Source organism: Plectropomus leopardus, chromosome 3, assembly GCF_008729295.1.
Source record: "Plectropomus leopardus isolate mb chromosome 3, YSFRI_Pleo_2.0, whole genome shotgun sequence".
NCBI classification, from domain to species: Eukaryota; Metazoa; Chordata; class Actinopteri; order Perciformes; family Serranidae; genus Plectropomus; species Plectropomus leopardus.
The window spans coordinates 11,517,854-11,542,289 of NC_056465.1; the positions used below are offsets into that span (position 1 = coordinate 11,517,854).

At 41.2% G+C, this 24,436-nt stretch overlaps 1 protein-coding gene across 1 annotated transcript in view; it reads left to right on the forward strand.

Annotated features, from left to right (window-relative positions):
- Nucleotides 1-15,635: 15,635 nt before the first annotated feature.
- LOC121941362 (collagen alpha-1(XXIV) chain) overlaps nucleotides 15,636-24,436 on the forward strand; it is a 99,602-nt gene continuing 90,801 nt past the window's right edge. Inside the window, exon 1 of the mRNA XM_042484141.1 lies at nucleotides 15,636-16,098. Within this exon, the coding sequence (XP_042340075.1) occupies nucleotides 16,046-16,098 (53 nt within the window). The 5' untranslated portion in view covers nucleotides 15,636-16,045. The remainder of the gene's footprint in view (nucleotides 16,099-24,436) is intronic.

Consider the following 24,436-nt stretch of genomic DNA (forward strand, 5'->3'; position numbering starts at 1 on the left):
GTAAGAACTCATCCTGCCAGACACTCCCTGTTACCAGAAGACATAATCCAGCACCCCTTTTTACTGCACAGAACAAAAATTGCAGGTCAGCAAAGGTATGGTAAAGTTTTGTGATGGGCTTGATGTAAGTATTTGAGCTGCTGTATTAGATTCCACACAGATTTAATGATTCAACAGCAATGCTGTGCCTTTTCCTATTTGATCAGGCAGTGCTTGAGCGGTGCTACCTGCACCCAGATCAGACAAACTATAGTTAAAAGAGCAGGACTGTTAAAAGAAATGGGCCAAGGTGCTGAAAGATTAACTCTCCTCCCCCTAATGGGAATACTTACTAGTTTCCTGCTTTGTTTTACCCATTTCTGGATGCTGGCCTCCATTGCTGTTCACAAATGTGCGCCTCATTTGTCTTGGCACCGGATCCATTTTTGTTGGAGTAAAAAACAGGCCAACAACAGGGCTTATACAGATATAGCCCTGTGAAAGGGGAAGATCAAGTGTCCTTGTCTCTATGCTGGAAATAAATGTAGAAGAATTAGAGTGGACAAGCAGCCAGAGCCTCTGGAATGACAGCATGCTTATTTAGCTCTGAACGGCACACACACGCGCACACACGCGCGCGCGCGCACACACACACACACACACACACACACACACACACACACACACACACACACACACACACACACAGGAAATAAAAACGATAAGAGAACTGGCAAGGATCATCAAAAGTATAGGAGTTTTTTTTCCAATTTGCATCACATCACAGCTTTACAGAGAGCCATCTTGATTCATTTAGGTGCATTCCCTACTATTTAGCATTTGTTTTCCTGTGTGTTGTCCAGAGGAGAATGCAGACAGTGTGTAAATCCACCAACAGGCACTTCACAGAACATGCAGGATACAGATAATAGCTGGATGCCTTTATACAGAGTTACTTTTTTTTAAACTCAGGCCACAGGCTACTCATTTAGAGGAAATTGTTCACAGATCTTAACTCGATCAATGTCTTGATCAAGAAAGAGGTTTCTTTCCATTTAATTCACTTTTGGACTTTGCCACTGACTCCATATTGTTCCGCTTTTATGTTCAATTGTTTCTCCTTTTTTTTCTATAAAGAGATGGGCTTAGTTTGATGATTTGTCATCTATATGTCATATATAAAGGCTAACTCATTGAGTCAGTGTGTCTGCAAGGGTATGGGTAAGGTAAATGTCACCATCTGTCCATGTCTGCAAGGGTACCCTATGCAGACATCCTCGTACAGCCTATTTGTGACGAGTATTCTTCGCATAGCAAGCATGCTGACTGTGCATGCTACAGTCTCTGCAACACTGTGAAGCTTTAAGTTAAATATTCTACAGATATTCACTCCGGACTCAGCGGCATGCCAGTTTCACCAGATGTGGGCAATAGGTGAACGGTAAGCTCATTTCCCCACCCTCCCATTTAGTATGCAGTATGAAAGAAACTGTGTCTGGGTCTGCAGTACGTGTACGGTCAAGGTAGAAGGTATCATACCATATCAGTACCACTAATATTTACATCTCTCAATATCACGAGCCTCTCGTACATGAGTAGATGCACGTTTCCTTCTGCATGGTGATATTTTTGGCGCACTCAGTGAGTTTGTTTACATGAACATGAGTAACCCATTTATTAGATTTTTGGAGTATCCGGTTATATTTGAGAATGTAAACACCATATTCTTTTAATGAGGAACCTGAATATGCTAGCTAGAGTACTCTGAAAGAAAATGGGACATATACAGGGCATAATAACTGAGTTTATCCATGCTCATGTAAACACTATATCCCAAATATGGTCATAACTGGAATAAGTCTCATAAACATGTTATTAATGTACATGTAACCACACTCATTGTTACATTTATAAGTCTTATTAGATAAGAAAAGCTTAATTTGGTTTATATCAAAACAGCAAAATTACAAAGAAAGTTCAAAAAATATATATTATATGAAGTTATTTTAGGGGACATTTATTCGGTCTCTTTAAAGATCTTATTACATAATACATCCACAGCTGACATAATGAGAGTCTTGGCTAGTTCAGTGTTTGGGTTTCCATCAAGTCCTGTGTCCAGCAGAGCCAGTCAGCTCAAAACAGTCTGGAAGTCATGATGGTGATGACCTCAGGGCTATCTCTGTCTAGACTGCTTGGAAAAATCTTTTTATTTTTCAGGCTGGCAACAGGATATGATCCCAGATATTCATGTTGTTTTGATCACAGCTTCACAGCACATGTACAAAACATCAATTCGTCTCTCCTTGGATAAAGGCATGTTGCAAGGTGTCCCTACTGGGCGCAATGCAATTCAAAAAGGGAAACCGGGGGACCAACAGGATGAAGTCAAAGGCTAATCAGCCAGTTAGCACATTAACAACACAACGTAGCAAACAGTATCACAATTAAAAACCGTCACTGCTAAAGAGCTCAATGGTTACAAAATATCTTTCCTCATTTCACAAGTTTGTTTTAATCTCACGCTACTGACTTTAGTTTGCGCTCCTCACTGCCGTTTCTCTTCTTGTGCAATGAGCTGAACTGCCTATCAGGGTGATTTCTCTTACAGAAGGAATCTGCTGTCTTTGACACTGTTTTCAACATGCTGAACTGGCCAAAAAGAGCCAACAAAGGATGACGAGGACCATCAAATGCCAACAGTGCAGGACACATGTTAAAAAACTAGGGCAACAGCAGCTTACCAACGGCCTGACATTAACTAGTGGTAAACTTGTCATGGCCCTAATACATACTTTGGTGATCTAGTGAGCATTGACGGCAGCAGGACAATCTGAGATTTACTTAAAAATAAACTGAAGTGCCAGTGTTGATGGAAACAAAGAAACATTTCACCCTGGGCAACAATGTGACTCACTGATTTGTTTTTTGGAAAGAGGTGATTATCAGACCAAACAGGCAATGCATGTTAGTAGTGTCAAGTCATTATTGATGTTGGTCTTTTTAAAGGCTTGGCTGACAAGAAAAATCTTGAATATAGCCTTTAACACTGTAACGGGGTGTGGAGGGACCCATTTACAGAGCAGGCGAGTAGTTAGTAATGACATTCATTAAATCTTTTGGCAGATTTAATGGAACAAAGGCAAGTATAATCAGGCTTCAGGTAAGTAGAGACAGTGATTAGTTCTGGGGTGGAGCAGAGTTCGTAGAGGGACTGGGATGAGCTCACATTCACAGGTGGTAGTTCAAAGTACAGGTGGAGAAACGGTGAACGTGGAGTGGACTGTCAGGTGAATGTATCAGGTAAGTTAGAGGAACACTTACAGTAGGGAGCTTGTGGGGAAAGTGGGACTCTGAAGAGGGGCAGGGACGGCTCGTGGTCAAGAAGGAAGCAGAGTCGGCGTCAGGCAGGCAGGCAGCAGAGCAGACGAATCCAGGATCAACAAGGACAGGCAGGGAATTGATGTACCATTAAAACAATAAAACTAGAGGCACTCACACAGAAGACATGTTTTGCTCGGTGGGAGGCTCTGAATACGGCAGGAGGAATGGCGATCTCTTTCGACGGAGCCAAAGCAGTAAAACACTGCACAGTCACAGGCAGACGAGAACCAGGAAGTACACGAGCAAAATTCATGGTCGGAGACAGAAGGCTGTTAGGTTTACCGGGGCAGAGATGAGAAGAGGTGGTCAGAGGCGAGTCAAGTCAAAACCAGGAAAACAGTCCGAGAATGAGTGCTGAACGGTCAGGCATGGAAGCGGAGACAATTTGGAAAAGAGTGAGAAGAGTGAGGCTGCTTAAATACCGGCTTGATTGGGGATGAAGAGCAGCTGAGAGCACCAGGTGGAGGTGATGAGGCTGATGAGGAGGAGTGGCCGGGCGGAGAAAGAGGTGGAGGTGGAGTAAGTGGAAAAAATCCCATCCTAGAAGACTGTGGCAAACACTGCGATCTATTTTGGCATTTACACATACTTCATTATAGTGAGATTGTAGATCAAATTCAAAAGTGGAAAGTAATTAACTGTAGAACTGAAGTTTACTTCACTTAACTTGAGCATTTCCATTTTATGCTACTTTATACTTCTTTTTACTTGACTTAATGCTTTTTTATGTTTACTTAAGAAGGGGTTCAAAAGCAGGACTTGTAATGGAGTTAACATTGTGGTATTGGTACTTATCTGAAAACAGGTCTCATTGACCATTTCATTCATTATCAAACAAGACCCAAAACTGATTTTAGGTTAGGGTTCCCCACCGGATGTCTCTGATTTAGGGTCATTGAGAAAACACATGAATGGAGTTCTTTCAGCCAGTTTACTCACACTGTAGGAAATTCTTAATCTAATGTCCTTTTTAATCCAAGAAATGACCTAAGACTTTTCTCTCTTATGTCTTTGTAAAACTGTTGGCAGCCTGGACAGCATACACATATGAGGTAATGACGATGAAGTCTTTTGCTGCGAGCCAGCCACACCAAACCTGGCTGTAGCCCTGATAGCAAACACATGAGGTACTGGTGATTGTCCATCTGTGTCTGGAGTCTGGCTTTTTAACTTGGGTCCTGGCTGACAGGTGGCACTCCTTTGCCCCAGGGCAGGAGGCCTGGGCTATTTTCTGCCTCTGGTGACAGTCGACGGCGACATGGGGCAGCTGATGGATAGAGAAGTGTCTGAGCTGAATCTAGACCTGACATACAGGGGACAAAAGGTCCTTGCCACCCATGAGTTGCTGGTAAAAGGAACGCAGCATGTTCTGTTTGGTGGAAGTGGAAATTTACTATGAAACATAAATCTCATTACATTTCCATGACTCTTTTGGGTGTATTCTACTCTTAGAGCAGCTGAAATCATTTTTAACAATATATGAAATGAATTTGCATGAATGTGTAATGTCATAAGTGTTACACAACATGATGTGATAAACCCTCAAAAAATTTCTGATTTCTGAATCTCCTGATTCGACATTTCCATTCAACATTATAGAGCATTTTAGCATTCTTTTTTGGCTCTGATAAACCTACTATATGCTACAAGTCCAGCACCAAACAACAGACAGAAACATATTGTCACTCCCAGCTCCACATGATACCGACGTGGTACCCCTTTCCTGCATAAATTTTGGATGTTCAAGGAATGCATGTCAATTTATGCTCGTTATATGCATCGTCATTTTTCAAAATAAATTTTGGTTTGTGCAGGAAATGTACAATTTCTGCTTGTTAAATGCATACAGTCTCTTCAAAATAAACTTAGAACATTGGTAAAAGAAACTCAGTTTTTAGGTGCACTTCCTTAAGTTGAGTAGGCAACAAAAGTTACACCATAAAACATTTTTTAAAAAGTCTGGAATTAGTTAATATGTCGGTGCTGTGTTTACAGGTTGTTTCTGCTAACCCAAAGTGGCCAAAAAGTTTGTGACGGCAGGTTTAAATATATGCATTTCCAATCTTTCTTCTTTTTGATTCATTAGTTTCAGACACACTTCAGATGATAGTGATCTATAGCACCTGATTTGAAATAACCCAGTTAACCCAGTGTTACTTCATCTCACATCTTTATCTTCAAGCACAGCACTTACACAACCTGAAATTGATCTATTTTGTCCCATTTTTGGCCCAATAATTGCTGCCTGCTTCTTGTTCCTGTCTTCTTCTTCCTCCTTCAGGGTGTTATTGTGGAAACCAGGGATCACAGCAGGTCTTTTCCTGCAGCAGTAAATATATGTTGCCCCTCTCTGCTAAAACTGGGAACAATTTTCTGTGCAGTTGTTTCTAATCTTCAGCAGAACACATTGTTTTTGTGTGTTTGCTCTCCCAAGAAATAAATAGTAAATCTGTTTCTCATTGTTTGTGTTTGAAGTTTTGAGTGGATGCACTTGGACCTCTCAAAGGGTCTGCACGACCGCTGTTTCATGCGCAGGTAAGAAGAAGAACTGAGGATGTCCTAAAAGAGAAAGAGGAGCTTGCTTTTCTTAAGGGTCATCCAAAACTTTTGAAAGAGAGATATGAATCACCAAAACATCCACACATGTAAAAGCCATAAACCTTGTCACAAAAAACAACTCTCAGTGTCTTCTTTCTGGTTGCTCTGAGCACTCCATTATAAAAAGCTGTGCCAGAAGGTATTTTAAACATTTAGAGGGTTTGTTTAAATCCATTTGGAGAAGCAGATGTGGAGTGTATAGTCATAGAGAAGTGTACTGGCTTAAAATAGCCTGCCTTTCTGAGAATATTTGAACTTTTTGGCTCTTGCACTGACTGTATGGCTAAGTAGGCTAAATCAAAAATCAAAGGGGCTTTGTAAAGTCAAAGAAGAAGAGCTCAAGAGGCTCAGAGATGCTTCTGTTTTCTAAATCCTGCTGTTGTGATGTTCCATTTTCGCAGAGCCACCGTGCTCGGACGGGTGTTGTGACAGGTGTCTGTTGTAGGGCTCCTTAACACCTTTAAAAACATCCCAATCTTGCCCCTTATGTTTATGGGCTGATTAGATGAGGGAATTTTTGAACCCTAGTTATCTCATGGAATTTGAGAGAATGACAGTCTTTTAGCCCAACAAACTTGGGCTAAAAGATGTAATTAAATGATGAATGACGGTCGACAGATGAGGGCTGGGTGGGGTTTGACCTGAAAGGTAACGTATCCCTGTGGTCAGAGCAGACATGTGAAATATTTCTGTCCATCTTAAAGAGCCAGAGAGGAGGCAACAAGCTGTTGTGAGGTCTTTTCTCGGTTGGACACTTGTCACACCCGTGAAAGAGGGACACGTATTGCTGATGCGCTGTGTCTTGGCTGCCAATGCAACCAAGGTCGCTGTTGTGCAGTACTGTCTCCTGTTGTCACTCTAACACTGGTGTGATCTCTTCTGACAGCTACTCCCTGTCTAAAACTGGACATGGCTACTACTACAAACCACTCTCCAAGTATCTCAGTGTGGCCAAGTTTAGTTTCATGTTTGTAAATTGCACTTCCAATACTTCCAAATATTATAAAATGTGCATTTTCTACACATTGTCAGTATAACTGTTTGGTCAAGGAAGCGTTCCCAAAGTCATAAACCCCATTTCAGTCCAAGACTTTCTCTGGTAGCTAAGGCAGCACATCTGCTTGTGTCATCCCCTGGTTACAAAACACAAACACAATTTAAGGAAATAATAGGATAATATGCTTATTGGCTTTCTTGCTCAGAACTAGATGACATAGGTGTGAACATTTCTAGTCGCCGCCTTGTCAGCTCTGCTAAATTTGTGCTAAATTTAGGCTTTTATATCTATTTTGCAAGTCCTGATGCTTGTTGTAACTGACTTAGGATGGTGGTGGTGTGTGGCTGCAGGACATCATTGGGAAGAGGACATCAGCTCACCAGTGTGTAAACTCTCCTTCTGCCCACTTCTAGATAGCTAGCCAGGTCGTGGTTTTCAAATGAAAACATAAGTAAATATCAAGGAAAAGATGTAGAAGAATGGGCACAAGCTTAACTGGCATCCTTCTACTACAGGCGTAGGATAATATACTGGACAACCTCCCTGCTGAATCAGTTTCAAACAAGGAAGTGTACTATCCTTTGATACACCGAAATTTGACTAATTCCTTGACAGCACCACTCAACTAGGCTCCTTTTCTAAAGGCCTATGCCAATCAAACGGAGAACTGTGGTGAAAGAACAAGAGGAGGTGTGTAAATAAGGACTAGTGTGACTGTGGAATGTGAGGTGCTGTCCTGTTCCTGCAATGGATCAGTGTTGTACACTGTTCAAAGGCAGCTGCAGTCTTTATTTCGGAGAAGAAGTAAGCCGAATGCCAGTAGCTTCATTCATAGTGTTAAAATGGAATGAATCTTTGCATCTAACTTTCTGCAATAATAAAAAATGAAAAAAAATGTTGCATTTAATCCAATAAATCTAATATTGTCTATGACTTCTGTTTCATGTAGCCCCTCTTCTCTTTTATGGTTACAGTAAATGCAGGAATTAAATGAGAAATGAAAGGATATCTGTGGCAAATACACCATTTGGACACGACACGTGTGTGAGGATTCAGAAGGTTTAGAAACATTACAATGGCTTTCTTTGTGACCTTCTGAATCTCCATCATGATTGTTCAACACTTTATCCCTGCGTAAAGATTATCGTCATCAGCGCTGGCTTCACTTTACATGGAAAATATAGGGGATCAGGCCTAAATTACTCACAGCCTAATGGTATCACTGGAGATAAGAGAGAACATGCCTTTCAAGCCATTCTCTCAACCCTCTCGAGAAATGAAAAGAGATTTTGTATGAGGAACATTGTAGTAAGCAAGCATAAAGCCACTCTCTGTTCCACAGCCAGCTCCTCAGAGAATTCACGCCAGACAGAGGATCAGCTCCAGAGATGAAAGTGAGGTCAAGGTGGCTTTTTTCTCCCCCTTCCTAAATCAGGCTTCCTCTCCTCTCCTCTCCTCTCTTCTCTCCTCTCCTCTCCTCTCCTCTCCTCTCCTCATCCCAAACTGACAGACAAAACTCTGGAAAATAAGGGATAATGATGTCAAAGAGGAGTTGTGTTTGCCAGATCTTGGCCAGGTTGGGCCAGGCTGTCTGAATTAAGAAACGTCTCTCAACCAGGATTTGATAAATAGATCCAATAATTATACTTCTTTTTTACCACTTTTGTTGCTTTCGTAATCAACTAGGTATGCAATCTGCATTGCGTAACTTGTGGTATAATAAGCAGTGCCGTGCCTATGACCTAGATTTGTTAATCTATCTTGCTTTTTTTGGTGCAGAATCTTCCAAAACGGCGTCAGAACTAAAAACAATGCATTGTTATTACATAAACACATCTTTGTTCAAATATGGGCACTTATGGCTCCAAACAACCAAGATCGTGACAGCCGAAATGTCGAATAACGAGGCTTCCACAAACCAATGACAGATGTCATGAAAGCTACGTCCATTATTCTTATAGTCTATGGGCGAGGCCTTGCAAACAGCCTGTCACTCAAAGCAACACACTACGATTGGTGAACTTATACAGAGGAGCTTCAGAGAGCATCCTCTGTTATTGTTTAACTGTATGGTATGCCAGCTGCACTGCACAGAACCAGAAGGATTTGGCTCAGGTAGTGAAAACATAACAGAGGATTTTGGGAGCTCAGACCTGAACACAGTGTATGTTAGCCAGCCTCAGAAGAAGGCTAGCGGCATAGAGACCCAACCTAACCGGGCCACAGTCTGTTTGCCCCCTTACCATCAGGAAAGAGATACAGAACCATATCAAACCTGGACTAATGCAGTGAGGAACAGCTTCCTCTGCAGAGCTACAGCCTCCATCACCCCCTTTTTCACAACACATGGACATACAAACAATGACCCAAAGCCGTTATGCACTGATTTAAGCGCATGCATTTTATATTGTGCAATGACCTGAGACATCATGCACTTTAAACCTGCTGCTGCCATTTATCTATTGACATGTAAGACACACTTCGGATTTTCACTATTATGTATGCTTATAGGTATTTCTCACAGTTTTATCTTGCCTCATTTGTGGTTACGCTGTTTTTTTGGGGGTGGGGGGTAAGCCAGTAAGAAGCAGAGTAAGGTGGACTATTCCCTTGCTATCCAAGGAAATGCAGATCCGCCCCCTGAACAGTTGTCATGACAGGGAAATTAGCTTTGGAAACGAAAACCGTTTTCTGTACCAGGCTGTAAACTTGTTTATTTCTGCTGTAAAGTTGGCCATTTTAACATTGGAGTCAATGTGGATCAACTCACTTTTGGAGCCAGCCTCAAGTGGCCATCTGAGAAACTGCAGTCATCACACACGCAATCATTGCTCCAGCTTTTTAAGTTCACACAGGACAAGGTCGTTTAGGCATTGAATGATATACGTCATTTTGGGTGTGCCAGTAGAAATTTACGGTAAAGTAATGTTGCCTTGCCACTCTGTTGCCATTCATCATTTTGTGTCTGAAAACAGATGTTATATTCATCTTCTTTTCAAAGCCACCGCTTCAGGTTTTTGTTTGAGTTATGCATTGTTGTATCCAAGAATGACTGCCAAAGTGTTAAATAGTCTTTGACGTGCATTGTGCCTTAAAAACTGAAGACTATGCATGAATGTACAGTGGGGCCAGTTCCTTTCAAATTTCCTATGGACTGTTTTACTTGGAAGAATACTAAATTTTCCTTTCTCCCCTCCAGTGAAAAAGAGGGTGAAATCTTCAGGATACTTTGGGATGTAGGCCTAATTTAACAACAGGTGATTTTAGAGCCACCAGGGAATGACGCAGCAAAGAAGCAGGAGTGGGGCATTAATTACATCCACAGTATAAAGAGCATGATGTCTTCATTGGGCTCAGCACATTTCTATTTTTTTTTCTCATTGTCCTGCCAGGCTGTTTTTTTTAAGTTCTTGGGTATAGTCAATTTCAAGTAAATACTTGGTTTCTCCAGTGCTATTAATTGACGATGTTAAGGAAACCATAAATTATTTAACATTTGTCTTAAACATAAGTAATTTATGATGCTGCAACATGGGATTTTGGCAGCATTCGAATGCCAAGGGTTTTTCAAAGTTGACAGCCGGGCTTGTTTATGTGGGTTTGGTTGACTTCAGCTCGACATGTGCAAAACTAATTACACACACACACACACACTACCCCCTCCGTTGTTGCAGCCAAACAATCTGAAGTGAAAGAAAATGCACTTTCTGGTAATTACTTTGCAATAAAGAAACAATATGAAACATGTTTAGGCATATCAAGAGCTCATCAGCTTTTTTGTGAATTCAAATGATGTTTTGGGATACCGTTCAAATGAACCATCAACTAACCAGGCATTGTTTCAAGTGCTAAGAAGGCCTCACGACGAAAATGAAAAGCCAAACATGAGGCAACACCTCCCTGTGCAGCGTGTGTGTTCCTCCTCTGTGCCCTCTCTCCACCCCATATGACCTACACAGGGACTTTCACTTTCCCTGCACACTCCCAAACTTCCTCTCAGCCCAAACTCCCCCTTCACCCTGGACTCCCCTGGCCCCTCTCTCCCTGCTTTCCCATGGTCCCCTAAGCTCTGCACACCACATCACTGCATAGACACACACACTCTTACACGGAGCGTTGTTTCAGCTATCGACCACTCTGTATTCCACCATCTGTTAAGCACTCTCCCAGCTGTTGCCCACTCTCTCCCTACTCGGCAAAATAACAGCCCTACGAGTTGGTGACACGCACGCAGGACAGAAATTACACAGGGCCGTGTCTGCTAATTAGAGACGGAGGCAAGTTTAGTGTCTAGCCTGTGCGCAGGGCAGCTGTCAACCTGGTCGGCAGATTCATGGCAGACGCTCGCTGATGAGCTGTTTACCTAATGAGGCACACTCGGCCAACCATGTCTGCGGCATTGTGTCGAAAAGAATGTACCTACAGTAGGCACTTGAAAGCACATTTTTATTATGTCTACTGGCTGGTTACAAGACAACATTTTGTTTTACGCTCTACCAACCATAAAGCCTCCCCTCTTCCTCATCCACTTTCCTGTTTCTTTTTCTTTTTAACCAGTCCAGTTGACTTTGGCTTCGCTCTTGTCCTCTGAGGCTTAAAGTTTCCACACACCCCACATTTACAAGCTGTTACTGTACTATGAAATGTTAAGCTGAAAGACAATATGCTCTCCGACCAGAAAGCACATGGTGTTTGAATTCGGGACTTCCAGCAGGAAGTTCTTGAGCTGAAATCATGAGTGTTCAGGTAGGAATACATGGAGCCCCTGGGACAGGAGCCAGCAACACCCCCCAGACCAAATTAGGTACAGGCTCACAACATTATGCCAGCAAGTGCGAAGCATAGTTTTTATGTATTGTACATAAGAGACTGAACAAGAAAAAGTCATTGTAATCATGTTAAAGGAGAAGTGTGTAAGGAGATTTCATAGCATCTAGCAGTGAGGGCTGCAGATTGCAACCAGCTGACAGACCACTTGCACAGCACCTGCATTCTTTTTCTCTAAGTTAAGGTGTATTCACCTTATTTCCAGACACTCAGGAGGTTTTTATTGTCTATCCCCAGAGGTTCCTTGGTCTCCAAACCCAACAGACCCAGTCATGTTACAAATCAGTGTTTGTCTTGCATTGTTTGGTATGTTGAAGCCACCATTAGCCTACCACCTGCTAATGTTTTTTTTGCACCTTTTTTCCCCGTTAATTAAGATCCAGATGCTCAGGTGGTTACTACCAGAAGCTGAAGTATCCACAGAGGTCTCCTCTCCAAAACAAATTGATCAGGTGATATAAACAAGCCGAAAATAGCCGAATAAAGCAGTTTCAGGTAACAAATTGGTATTTTGCCTATGCTCACCTTTATTCTCTGATAACATTAAATCCAGAAATTAAGGAGATTTTTACTGGGAGCTGGGAGCTGAACCTCTGCTGAGGTTCTTCTCTCTCCAAAACAAATGGAACCAGGGTTTTAAACAGATGAAGACATTGTATGAAGCAGTTTCACGTAGAAACCCACCCCCCAAAAAAACAGTGTTTTCAGACACTGTTGTAAGGGCTTCTTACTGCAGTGGCAGATGCGAAAATGCAAATAGCCCTATCTAGAGCAAGTGTTTGGTTTGTCTGTTCTGGGCTACTGTAAAAACATGGCAGTGCAACCAACATGGTCTCATCCCAAGTCATCACATATTGCCTTTTTGCTGTGGTCTTTTGTGTATACATATTACGCCCTAACTATCCTTAGGATGCTGCTTAGGATTAGGCAAGAAAGAAAACGGCTAGTTGTTTTTAGGGAAAAAAGGGAACATAGTTAGATGTAGGAAAGAAAAAACATCACATTCATTTGGGAGGCAGATACCATACTCCTGCATTAAAGTCCAAGGTTGGGGCTGTGTTCTGAACTGATGCTGCCAGGTAACAAAAAAACAGTGATTCTTATTTTCAGGTTATTATACACTAAAGAAAATATACTTATCATATTACATTCAATTTTTGTCAACATATCTCTACACTGGACCTTTAAAGAAAATATCTGTAGTCCATTTCTTCTAAGGTTTTTTTAGTAACATCTTGGTAGACAAAGTCAAGCTAGAACAGACATGTGCTCCTCATGCATTATGTAATATTTGATCATATGGAAAGACTTTGTCTGTGATCATATGCTGCACTTATGCGAAGCCTGCCTGACTTTAATGTACTTCTAAAACTCCGTAGTCATTGTCCGAAAACACCGGTCCATTGACTACCACGGTGATTCTGGCTTCATTACAACACATTTATTGGCAATCTCATTGGATAACTTACTACGAGAGGGGAATACCACATGTATCAGGAGGGGTTCAATGTACACTCATCTGCGTCTGCCCATTCCTCAAGAGAGAAAAGGAGAGGCAATCTGATTCTGATTAGCGGACACCAGTCACTTTTCAGGCCTAACGTTATGGTGCTCTGCGCACAATGGACTGATTAGTGCACATCTGGAGGTGTGGTGAAAAAAACGAGAAAATTCATCTTGAAAAGTTTGCAGTAAATCTGCGTGCGTTCTTGGCTTAAGTAATTTTATGGTATAATATAGTAACAATCTTCATAGAAGCTTTTTGCAATATGTCAATTAATCTCATCAAGGTTTGATCAATATGACACAAGCCACTTTCCCGAGTCAGCAAATGGTGAACGCTCTAGCTCTGGAAGACAGATATTCTATGACTTTGCTACAAACTGATCATGTAATTCATTTGTTCATGATGTTGATTCATGGTCTTGTCAGAGAACCAGCATCATCTCAACATTTTTGTTTCCTGGAAGTGGAAGAAAACATCTGGTCAAAGCATTGCTGTCCTGAGATGCTGGCTGATGGCAAAGTCAGCAAGGGAGAGTAAGAGAGAGAGAGAGAGAGAATGAGAACCATACAGTGCAAAGTGCGTCCTCCTTGGAGACAACTATCTTTGATGAAGAGAGGGAAAGAGAGTTTGACCCACTCCTGCAGATACACACAGACCTCCGTTGCTTGTTTGCAGGCGAATGAATGCTCTTTATTAACCTCCATGTTTATAGTGGCTGGCAGGCTCACTTGGAGTTTCCATGTCACTTTGACCTCTCTTTTAATACTCCTTGTTTGGGCATTGTGACTGTTCACTATATCTGTCCCTCTGTTGTTTTCAGGTTAAGAAACCCTGAGTGCTCCACCTGGGATTAGAGGCAGGAACTGCTCTGTCTCTTAGTAGCGTCCCCCCAGTTCCCTAAACTGCAAACCATATGGACTCCCTCTCTGTCCAGGCTGTGCTAAGGGAGGCTGGGGATGTCTGGAGGAGGATGCCGGGGTGCATGAAGGGGAGGGCTGGGGAGGGAGGGCTCAGGGACCCACAGAGCTCTGTTTGTTCTAGGTTAATGGGTTAACCTTGATCGGGAAAGGTGGAAGTAGGTTAGAGCTTGTTTGTTTGAAAAAAACGATGAGAGAGATAAAGTAAAGCAATGGTGTCATTTTCAAGGAGGAAGCGTGGCAGTGCTGCGTTCAGGCTCAGTTACAGGGAAACAAAGAAGTGTTATTGCCAACTTTAATCAGTGCCAGAGCTGAAATGTTTGATGATAAACAGAGTTTATACACCTAATAAATCTCTGTTTGTGTAAATCTCAAGACTAAACACAATGCAGCAGCTGGAGCTGAAGCTGCAAAATCAAAGCCTCTCATATTACACGGCATGCAACCTGTTAATGCACATTTCATTTTCTTAAACCTGCTTAGGGTTATGTTACATGGTGGTCTGCAACATAATTGCTTCATTGCATTTTATGTTAGTAGAAATGCAGCTAAGAGAAGGTCTTGCTTTAAAATGTAATTATTTGGCTGCAGGCCAAAGAAAATTGGGGTGTTTTATATACAGCAACACCACATACCTCTGGCCTTGCACATACTGTTGCATATTTTAACATTAAACTCAACATTCTTATGTGATTATTTGCATCATTTCTGACAGTTTGACCCGCAGGATCATTAACCAACTGAGCAAGGCCCAAAAGACTTTCTGGTTTACTTGTTGTGGCTTATCTTTATACTGAAAAGTGCATATGAGTACAAATCAACTTTTGCTGTGTCTGAACAGAGCAGAATGGCTACTCCAGGTCCTTCTCTCCTGCAAAAAAAAAAAACATTTTTAGATAAAAGAGCATTTTTAGGGGTATATGTGCAAAGACTGTTCAATTTGTAAGATAAAGTTGTCCTGTTAGGCTGGATACTCTTGCCTTTTTGCCATAACAACAGTGCAGCTGCAGCACCTGGCAGACTCGCTTGTCAGCAAACAACAGGAGGCTGCATCAGCTGATCTCTTCTATTTTCTCTGGCATAATTTCAGTCTTAGTGTGTACTCTATTTGATTGCACGTGTGTGTCTGTATGTGTGTTTGTAAGCAAGTTAATTCTGATTTTTTTTTTTACATCTAGAACATGCCCTCCTCTATCCTGCACAATATACATTTAATGTAAATATTGTACCTGCTATGGACTAATACAGTAGACAACGCAGACATTGATGAATACAAGCCAAAAGCTCATCGTGATGTCACGAGTAACTGGTGAAATCCAACACCACCAGCTGGTAGGAGTTGTGTTGGGGTGAATACGGGTCCCCTTGCATCAGAGCAAGTCAAGGCACATAGCAGAAACCACCGCCTGGGGGTAAAGACGCACAGAGCTGGATCTGCTATTATGTTGGAGACCACTCTGTGAGAGACGCAGTCGAGCTCTGACTCTCTGTATCCCACACAGCAGTCGAGTTGACACTGCTGCAGTCCGACTAAGCCGCTTACCAAGCCAACTTTTTCTATGCAACTGTTGCGCGCTGTTCCACTTTGGATAGAAATAGCCCGATCACTGCGCGCCGCAGAGCGCAAAGGATCTGAGAAGCGTCTGGTTTGAACGAGAAGGAGACATCTCTCCTCCGGACTGCAATACGATGAGGAAATTCTGAGGTGGCACAACTCATCCGTCCACTTCACGCTTCCTTTGGCTGTTAACCAAAGGGTTAGCCCATGAGCAGGTATCCTCTTGAGTGTGATTCTGTTTTCACCCAGATCTCTGCTGCCTGGACAAATGCATACAAATGCATTTAGGAGCTCAACGGACAAGGAGTGGACACGTTTCCGCGGCAGCAACGTAAGTGGGCATTTTATTTAATAGTATACAGATGTTAGGATACCTATGCGTCTCTGAAACCGGTCCCAGAACAGATTTCCATAGAAAATGGCAACTGGGGGGACTCAGTACTGTTCTCTGGCGTCTTTCCCAGACAGGGGCGCCAAAAGACTAAACAAAGTCCCCGCAGCTACAGGTTTTTGCCTCCGAAACGTGACTGAAAATATTGTATTTGTATGCATTGAATTTAATATTGGAAGCACTGGTCTCTTGTAGTATAGTTCTTCCATTTAGGATGTTTTGAATTAGTTCCCTTTGTTTCTGTGGACTTTTCATCCTTAAACTATGCGCAATAATCATGCAATACATGCAACTGGACATGTGGACTTAGTTTAAAGTTTAAAGTAGAAGTTTGAACTTCTTTTTTAATTTTTGGTTGATCTTTATGAATGTAGCTCACATCTTTGCAGTAGTAAGTGCACAAAACTTGGCTTTGAACTCACCATATGAACAAGTAGCCTGGGATCTCCTACATTATAATCTGAATACCATGTGGCCCACTGCCAACCCTGTCCCCTACATTTTATTAATCTTGCACTCATAACTATGATAAGCTGGGAAATAAACACAGAGAATGGCTTGGAAGCAATGATGCTTATCCCGCTTTTATCACTGATAAATCATTGTTATACTTTTTGGTAATATATAAAGCATAAGAGCAACTGTCAGGTACTCAAGACATAAGAAACATATCAAACTTTGTCAAGTTGTTTAAGCTTTAAATAGAAAAAAAATCTATTTAGTACCTTTAAAGCTAAACATTCCTCATGGAAGTGTTTATTATTGACATCCTGCATGCAGGTTTTGTTGTCCTGTTACATTCAGCTGGGACTGTAGGACCTACAGAAATGTGCACGCCTCCATAGGCTACTTGACAGGAAATGTATTTTTCTTCCATCAGAAGTGAGTCCAAGTTGTCTGTACTCTATTATGAATCCCTTACAGATAAGATCTAAAAAGAGCTGAGCTCACAATGCATCCTGTTGTTCTCTGCTGATAGAGTTTGCTTGACGAAAAACAAAGTGGATCTGAAATCCTGACAGATCCATTTTTTTTTCTGTGTGTGTCCTTGAGAGTGAAAATGAGAGCCTTATGGGAGATGTGGGTTGACTGAGAACAAGTGTGGCCTCCCCTTGAAATCACTGGGAGAGTTAGTGTGTATGCATCAGTGGTTAACTGGCTCCTGAGCTCCAGACAATCACCCACTGTTGCAGGGATTGCTGCTCCATTGCTGGCGGTGGTTGGGCTGAGTAGCTGCAGAGACTCACAGATTCTCACATAGTGACTGAGTGCATGCTGTCTCTTTAGCAATATGTGGTAGTTCCTATAGTGGGTTGATGATGCAATTTCTCAGGAAGTGGAAATAGACTTAGGAGGGGGTCAAGACTAATGGCTAATAAAAAAAGTTAAATGTCATGAATGATGTCTTAATGAGGTGAATTTTGCTTTGACCTGATGCAGTGACACAGTAGTAAGTCACAGTGACATGTATCTACCTCATTTAGCTTGACTGATTAATCTGGGCCTCGAGATGCACCTGTGCTTTAGCGATAGGTTTGTCCAGTGTAGTGCCAAGGTGTTGGATACATGGAATCTCTTGTTATTGTATGAACATCCATGGAAACTGAGGTACACTATATAATAAGGCATAACACTTAGTGAAAGTAGGCTTCTGCAGGTAGACTTAATTTCTATGATGATGCAAATATCAATATATACGGTCTTCTTATTTTACTAGACCACGAACAAGACTACAGTGAAGAACAAGGGGCAATGTTTTCCATGTCACTACTATCCAGCTCACTGGATAGTGACTTGTTGTCATTACATGAAGTACAGATATTGTAGTTTGTCATGAGGCTATGATCACACATACTGTAATTACCTTAAATATGGCCTCACGTCTTCTGTTTTCCATGTATTTTAATCTGAAGAGTCTGTAATTTTTGGACAGCAAGAGTCATAAACTCAGTTAAATCCTACATGGGTGGTATAACATGAAGCTTAAAGGTACAGTGGCTAAGTTCATTTAGGGGAATATATTGGCAGAAATTGAATAGAATATCAATAACAAAGTCTTCATGAGTTTATTATCACCAGAAATTAAGAACTGTTGTGTTTTCGTTAACTTAGAATGAGCAGTTTAGATTTAGGTTGGTAGCGGGTCCGCTTCCATGGAGTCTACCATGTTGTTCTATGGTAGCCCAGAATGGACAAACCAAATACTGGCTTTATAAAGGACCATTTGTGATTCTGTGTCGGCCTCCGTAGTTCTCCTACATACCTGGCACATTGGAGAAGTTTCAGTTGGTTTCAATCTGTAACATCAACTGCTAGACACCAATAAATCCTACACACTTAACCTTTAAATGAGCAGTTCACCCAAAATTTAAAAAAGCAATATAATGACCCAGCAATGTGAAAAATGTGTTAACCTTCACAACCAGCAAAGCATCTTACAAGAAACAATGTCAGTGTCATCCAGGATAAACTTCAGACCTCACTGAGAACATTTCTATCAGGAACATTTTTCTGCCGATGGTGAGGCCTGTTGATGGAGAAGTCACTGCTGAGGTGGAAAAATGTTTTTTTCTCTTTGTCACTATTTGTGTGAATAGCCCTTTAATGAATACAGCTAACAAACTGTCAAAAAAACTAGAGAACTGTTTCCATGGATTCAGGAGATGAGGCAACTTCTCACCTGTAAAACTGTAATGGAATCACAGCCTGCTCACCTTCTCGCTGCAGCATACTCATCTTCTCCACAGTGCCTGTAGGGATTTTGGCCTGTCTGTGTGAGTGAGTGTATTTAACCCTCCTAACATCTGCAGGTCTCCCCGCAACAGGAAAAGGGCAAACTATTAAAGGCCAGTGGAAGTTTACTCACAGCCCTTTGTCTGCTTGCTGTCTTGTGGGCTAAGTCAATCTTTACTCTAGTCTGTTGTGACCTCTTGACTCCTGAGTGAGCACAAACATGCCCCTACGCTCTGCTCTTAGTCAATTAAGAAGCATCCGGACATGACATACCGCTCTCAGAAAATCATCATCTAAATCATCAGCTTTATATTTTTAGTCATGACTCCCTTGGGGTAGTTTGGAAATATATTAGATCTGAAAAGTATTTCACATCTTGGCCAGAGAGAGAGAATGGGCAATTGAAACCTGGAAACTTGTTGACCTGCTAATTTTCGCTGCCAGCTTTTTAGACATGAGAAGAAGACAAGCCCACTTAGTGCCTCCATAATGAAGTAATCATGATCAGGATACAGGTGCTAAAGCTGAAACACGGCCAGTAGGAACAGATATTGGCCGTGGATCAGTTACTTTCTTGTGTCCAGGAATGTTTTTGGTCGAGGTTGAGAAGCGAAGCATGCAGGGACAGAACACCTGATTAGCAAAAAACTCAGATGTTTCCACTGACAGAATTATTCGGTTGGTCTTGGGATGTGAACAATTTTTGTGTGTGTGTGTGTGTGTGTGTGTGTGTGTGTGTGTGTGTGTGTGGAGGAGATTGTCTGTATCTATGATGGATGTATTTTTACTGTTGTATAATTTACTTCACAGTTTGATGTCTTTACAAAGTGACTTATATTATGAGCCTCATTACAGCTCCTGAGAGGACTGTATCCGTTTATGCGTCAAAGTTATTGCTTTCCCTTTCTTTTTAATTCCACTCCATTTAAAACTTGGACTCAAATAGCCACATATTTGCCATGGGGGCATATAACAATGGAGGTTAGGCAAATGCTCCAAGGTCAAGCTCCATAAACCTCAATTTTCTGAATAATGACTCAATGTGGAGTATTTCTAAAGAGAGCAGCATCGACTGTTGTGATACGCTGAAGGCAGAAACAATCTTATAAAGTCAACAGAGGGGATGAAATGGGGAGTCAGTCAAGGTTACTCCTATCGAGTTTGTTTAGATGGTCCAACATGTCCCTACAAATCAAAGAACCTCACCACCAATGTAAGGAGGAGCAACTGTTATACTTAATTTTTTACCCCCAGCATGGATCAACAGCAATTTTATTGTCATTTCTGTTTATCCCCTCAAGAACTTTAACATTTCAGAGTTCTTTAGGTAGATTAACAGCTTTGCATGCTTTGTTGATACTAATGGATTTGATAAGTGGCCTGCCAAATTAGACATGTAAACAGTGTAATGTGAATGTCACTGCTCACAGAGTCACCCCCCCCGACAGACATCAGTGATGAAAGTAAGAAAATTGTTTCCCTTTCCTTATGAGGACTGTAAACAGAACTTAAGTGACTTTGCTCCTATTTGCCAAACCAAATCCAGCACTTTACCTCTCCATTTGCCTCTCAGCCTTTTTCCTCAGTTGAATGAACCATTGTTAGGGATCCAAGCTCATTTTGAGGGGAGAAAGGCAAGATCTGTTGCTGCTGGAATGATTCATTGCAGAGGGGAGTTTTAAGTTGTGATTATTTATAGTCTTGACATGACACCCACTCCCCACATAGTGGTATTTCCCTTAGTCAACAGAGCAGTGTTTGGGGAGCTTTGTCTTGCTTTCAGCAGTCTTTTCCATCAACTGCAAAGACTGGAAAGCATGTCATAGTGTGCTGTCACTTAGACAGGGATTTACCGCAGGGTTTAATAAAGACACGATGCAACTGGTGGCTGTGCATGTAGCCTACTTCGTGGATATGAAGAAGTCGGTACCTTTGTTTCGTTCTTATTTGCTTACAACAAAATAAAAAGCCAATGGTAATAAGATACACAAAGATCACCAACTGATGCTGAGACAGAAGGATGGTAAACAGTAGGGTTAAAGTGGATACATAGTCCTTTAAACTAACATTTATAGTATATCAGTTAATCACCCCATGTGATGTTACTAAATTCATGAAGATAATTTAGATTTCCTCACTTATCCAAAAACTGAGAACATTTATGATGAATTGAAGTCATGGAGGGCCTCATTGACAACAAAACTATATTAAAACATCTATACAAACCTTCACTCAACTCGTGCAGTATAATCCAAGTCTCATTTATCCGGCCTTGTGCTCAATAATTCCTAAAACAGCAGCTGTTTCTTTCAGTGTAGCTGAGGTGAGAGTAAAATGAATATATGCTCTCTTCAAAGCCAGACTCTGATCAGTTAGATAGATCAGTTCCCAGCACTTCTCAGCTCCCATGTTCAGCGAGGTAAATCTACTGTTTCTTCAATGGAGTCTGGTAATAAAAGGAACTTAGATACATTTCTCTTTATGTTCACTCCGCTATTGGAAAAGGCTGTCTGTTTGTGAAGCACTCAGTGTAAGACTGGATAAATGAGACTTGGATTTTACTGTACGAGTTGTGTGATAGTTAGTAAACTAATGTTTTGACATAGTTTAGTTAGTTTGTTATTAAATGTTTTCACTTGTGACTCAAGTTAATTGAGAACTTTGTCCATTTTTGGATTCTTCATTTACTGTGGAGGCATGTGAGAAAAGCAAAGTTTATCTCACAGGTTAAAAAATTGATACAAATGGTCATATGGAGGGTGAAGTATTACTTGAAGGTATTTATGTCACTGCAGATGTGCTGAGGCAGTGACCAGAGTCTGTTTGGTGGCATACTCTTAGGGAATCCTTAAATAGTCCTGAACAGAGACTGTGTGACAGACAGGCAGAAAAAAAGGCTGCCTGAATCAGCATCAGATGGCCCCACTTGACACTCCAAAAGGGAATGTTAAGTGTTATATTTAGTTTTTTTTTCTCATTTGTTCTACTTTTAAACCCTGCCAAGTTTAAAGCAGAACCAGCTACTCATTGGCGTCATAAATGTCAGTATTATCCTCTCTCAACAGATGAATGATTGTAATCATATATTCCTCCCTTGTTTTCTTCTATTGCTTTCTCCTGCTTTGGGGATTTGTCTGTGTTCCCAGCGGTGGAATGTCGCACCACTTTCTAGATGGGGAACAGGTGACTGACAGCTCACTGTGTTTCTACTAATACTCAGTCTTCGTCTTTCTGTTTTCTCTTGTTGTCGTTTTCTCTGCTTCTCTTTCTTTCTCTTTGTTTTGCTCAAGTCTGCAGGGCCACATTGCTTTGGGAAAACAAACATGGTTGCCTGTCTGTAGCTTTCTGTCAAATAGGGCCACACAAACACTGGCAGCCTCTCTGCTGGGTTAATCTGGCCCTCAAAGGCCATGAAGGGAGAGATGTTTGTGAGACAGATACCATGCTGTTTGTAACCATCACACTCACATAACAATGCCTGAAGGGGAGGTTTAAGGTGTGACAGCACCCTGTGATTGATAGCACTCTCACATATTCTAACTGCATATTAAAATAGCAGGACTACTGTCTCCTCCTGTCTTTTGTTCTGCCACTCTGCTGCGCTGAAAACCATCCCGCTGGTTGCCAGAAGCCACTTCAAGTTGTGTCAGCAGCTGTTACTATGTACAGGGCTGTCGATGTGATTGATTTGGTTCTAATGTACAGAGTATGCTTTGAAGCTGTACATGATCAATGCTCGTATGTTGAGGGTTATAGTTTAGGAGAAAAGAGGTGACTTGTTGGTGACTTTGACTACTGTTTAAAGTTTTACTGCTGCAAAGATCATCTTTTCATAAATCCAGGCTTTATATGCAGTAGAAAGACGCAAATACTTGTGCTGTGCCATCCGCTTTTGTTCAAGAGGTAGGGAAAACCTACAACTTCCAGATTGCACTGTGCTGCACCAGACCAATAAATGTGCCTTCTTGTGGGTTATGTAAAGCAAACTTGTCCATTTGACATGATTGCGGCCGACTGGGAACAAACAGTCTTGTTTTACAGTTAAACAGAAGGCTAAAACATGTTTCTGAAAAGTTGTAGGTGAGAAACAGAATTTAATTTAATTAGTTAGTATTTGGAGTGGGCAGATATATGGTAGTCTGTAGTTTGAGCAACAGCCAGCAAAACTCCGCCAGACAACACGTTTTGAGTCATGTGGCAGAGTTTTTGGCAGAGAGGGGTGCTGGGTGACCCACCTGGGAGCACCTGGACCAACCTGGAACCACTGCCCTATAATATAATTAGATTGCTTTGGTGCTTTGATTAAATGGTGGTTTGATTAATTGGTGGTTTTACATGTGATTTGACTGATACATATCAGAGGAAAACAATAGCAAAAACCTGTAGTATGTATATACCAATAGTTAAAACAAAATAACATTCTAAAACCAACCATGTTATTTTAGTAAGTATATTACCTTTATATCCAATCAGTATGATAGGGGTATTGATTAATATCCTACCAATGGCACAAGAATGGTGGGAGTTTAACATAGATAACATAATGTCCTACTGTTGCTGTCGTTTTAAAGACTGACAAGTTCATCTTTAAACTGTGGGAATGGTGGTCTGTGTAAAAAAGAAAGTAAAGTAATCAACATTAATCTGCATGTGAAAATCTCATCTGAATAAGGAAAAAACAAATATCAATGTAGTTTGTAACTGCACACTCAGCTGCTCCCTTCTAGCTATATGGAGGGCAGTGCCACCTAGAGGTGGGGTCAGTGAGGGTCAAAGGACTGAGGCTCAAAGAATCTATTAGAGTAAGATGCAGCCAAGTAGGTTATATGCTAATATCTCATTGTGTGATTAGTATTAGTAAAACATATTTTCTTTCTTTCTTTCTTTCTTTCTTTCTTTCTTTCTTTCTTTCTTTCTTTCTTTCTTTCTTTCATGTGTGCATTACCATATTGCTGTACAGACACAATGTTTTGTAAATAGATAACTGTTGTCATGTACATGCCATTTGTGGTAGATCATTATCTCCTGTCAATCTAAAACAGCCTGGGTTGACAATTTCTTTAAAGATCGATGAGGCAGAGTGCTCTTTACAAGTTTAAAAAAAGAATGTCAAAAAACAGGCGTGACACTTCTGTCTCTAAATCTCAGCTGGGGCCTTTCCCTCTTTGTGGTCATAGCTTTGCTGAGGCATGCCTCCATGAACAGCATTAAATTGTTATTAACCAAATGTGCCTTTGAGACCAAATCCATCATTGTCTGGAGACAATAAAACATGACACAAAAATGCTCCCTGCATGACTTTTCGCCATATTTTCAGACATAAAAATGTCAAAGCTGAAAGCCTTCATAAACAGAGGAGTCAGGTTGCCTTTTAAGGGGCTCCCAGGCCTCTTTTTAAAATGTTCCAACAACTGATTTAAACCCAATATTGATTTGGGCTCTAACAATTACCATCACAATTAATCAATTGTTTTATTTATTTATTTAAAATAATTAATCATTTAATTGTTTACATCAAAAATTCCCAGAGCATAATGTGTCAACC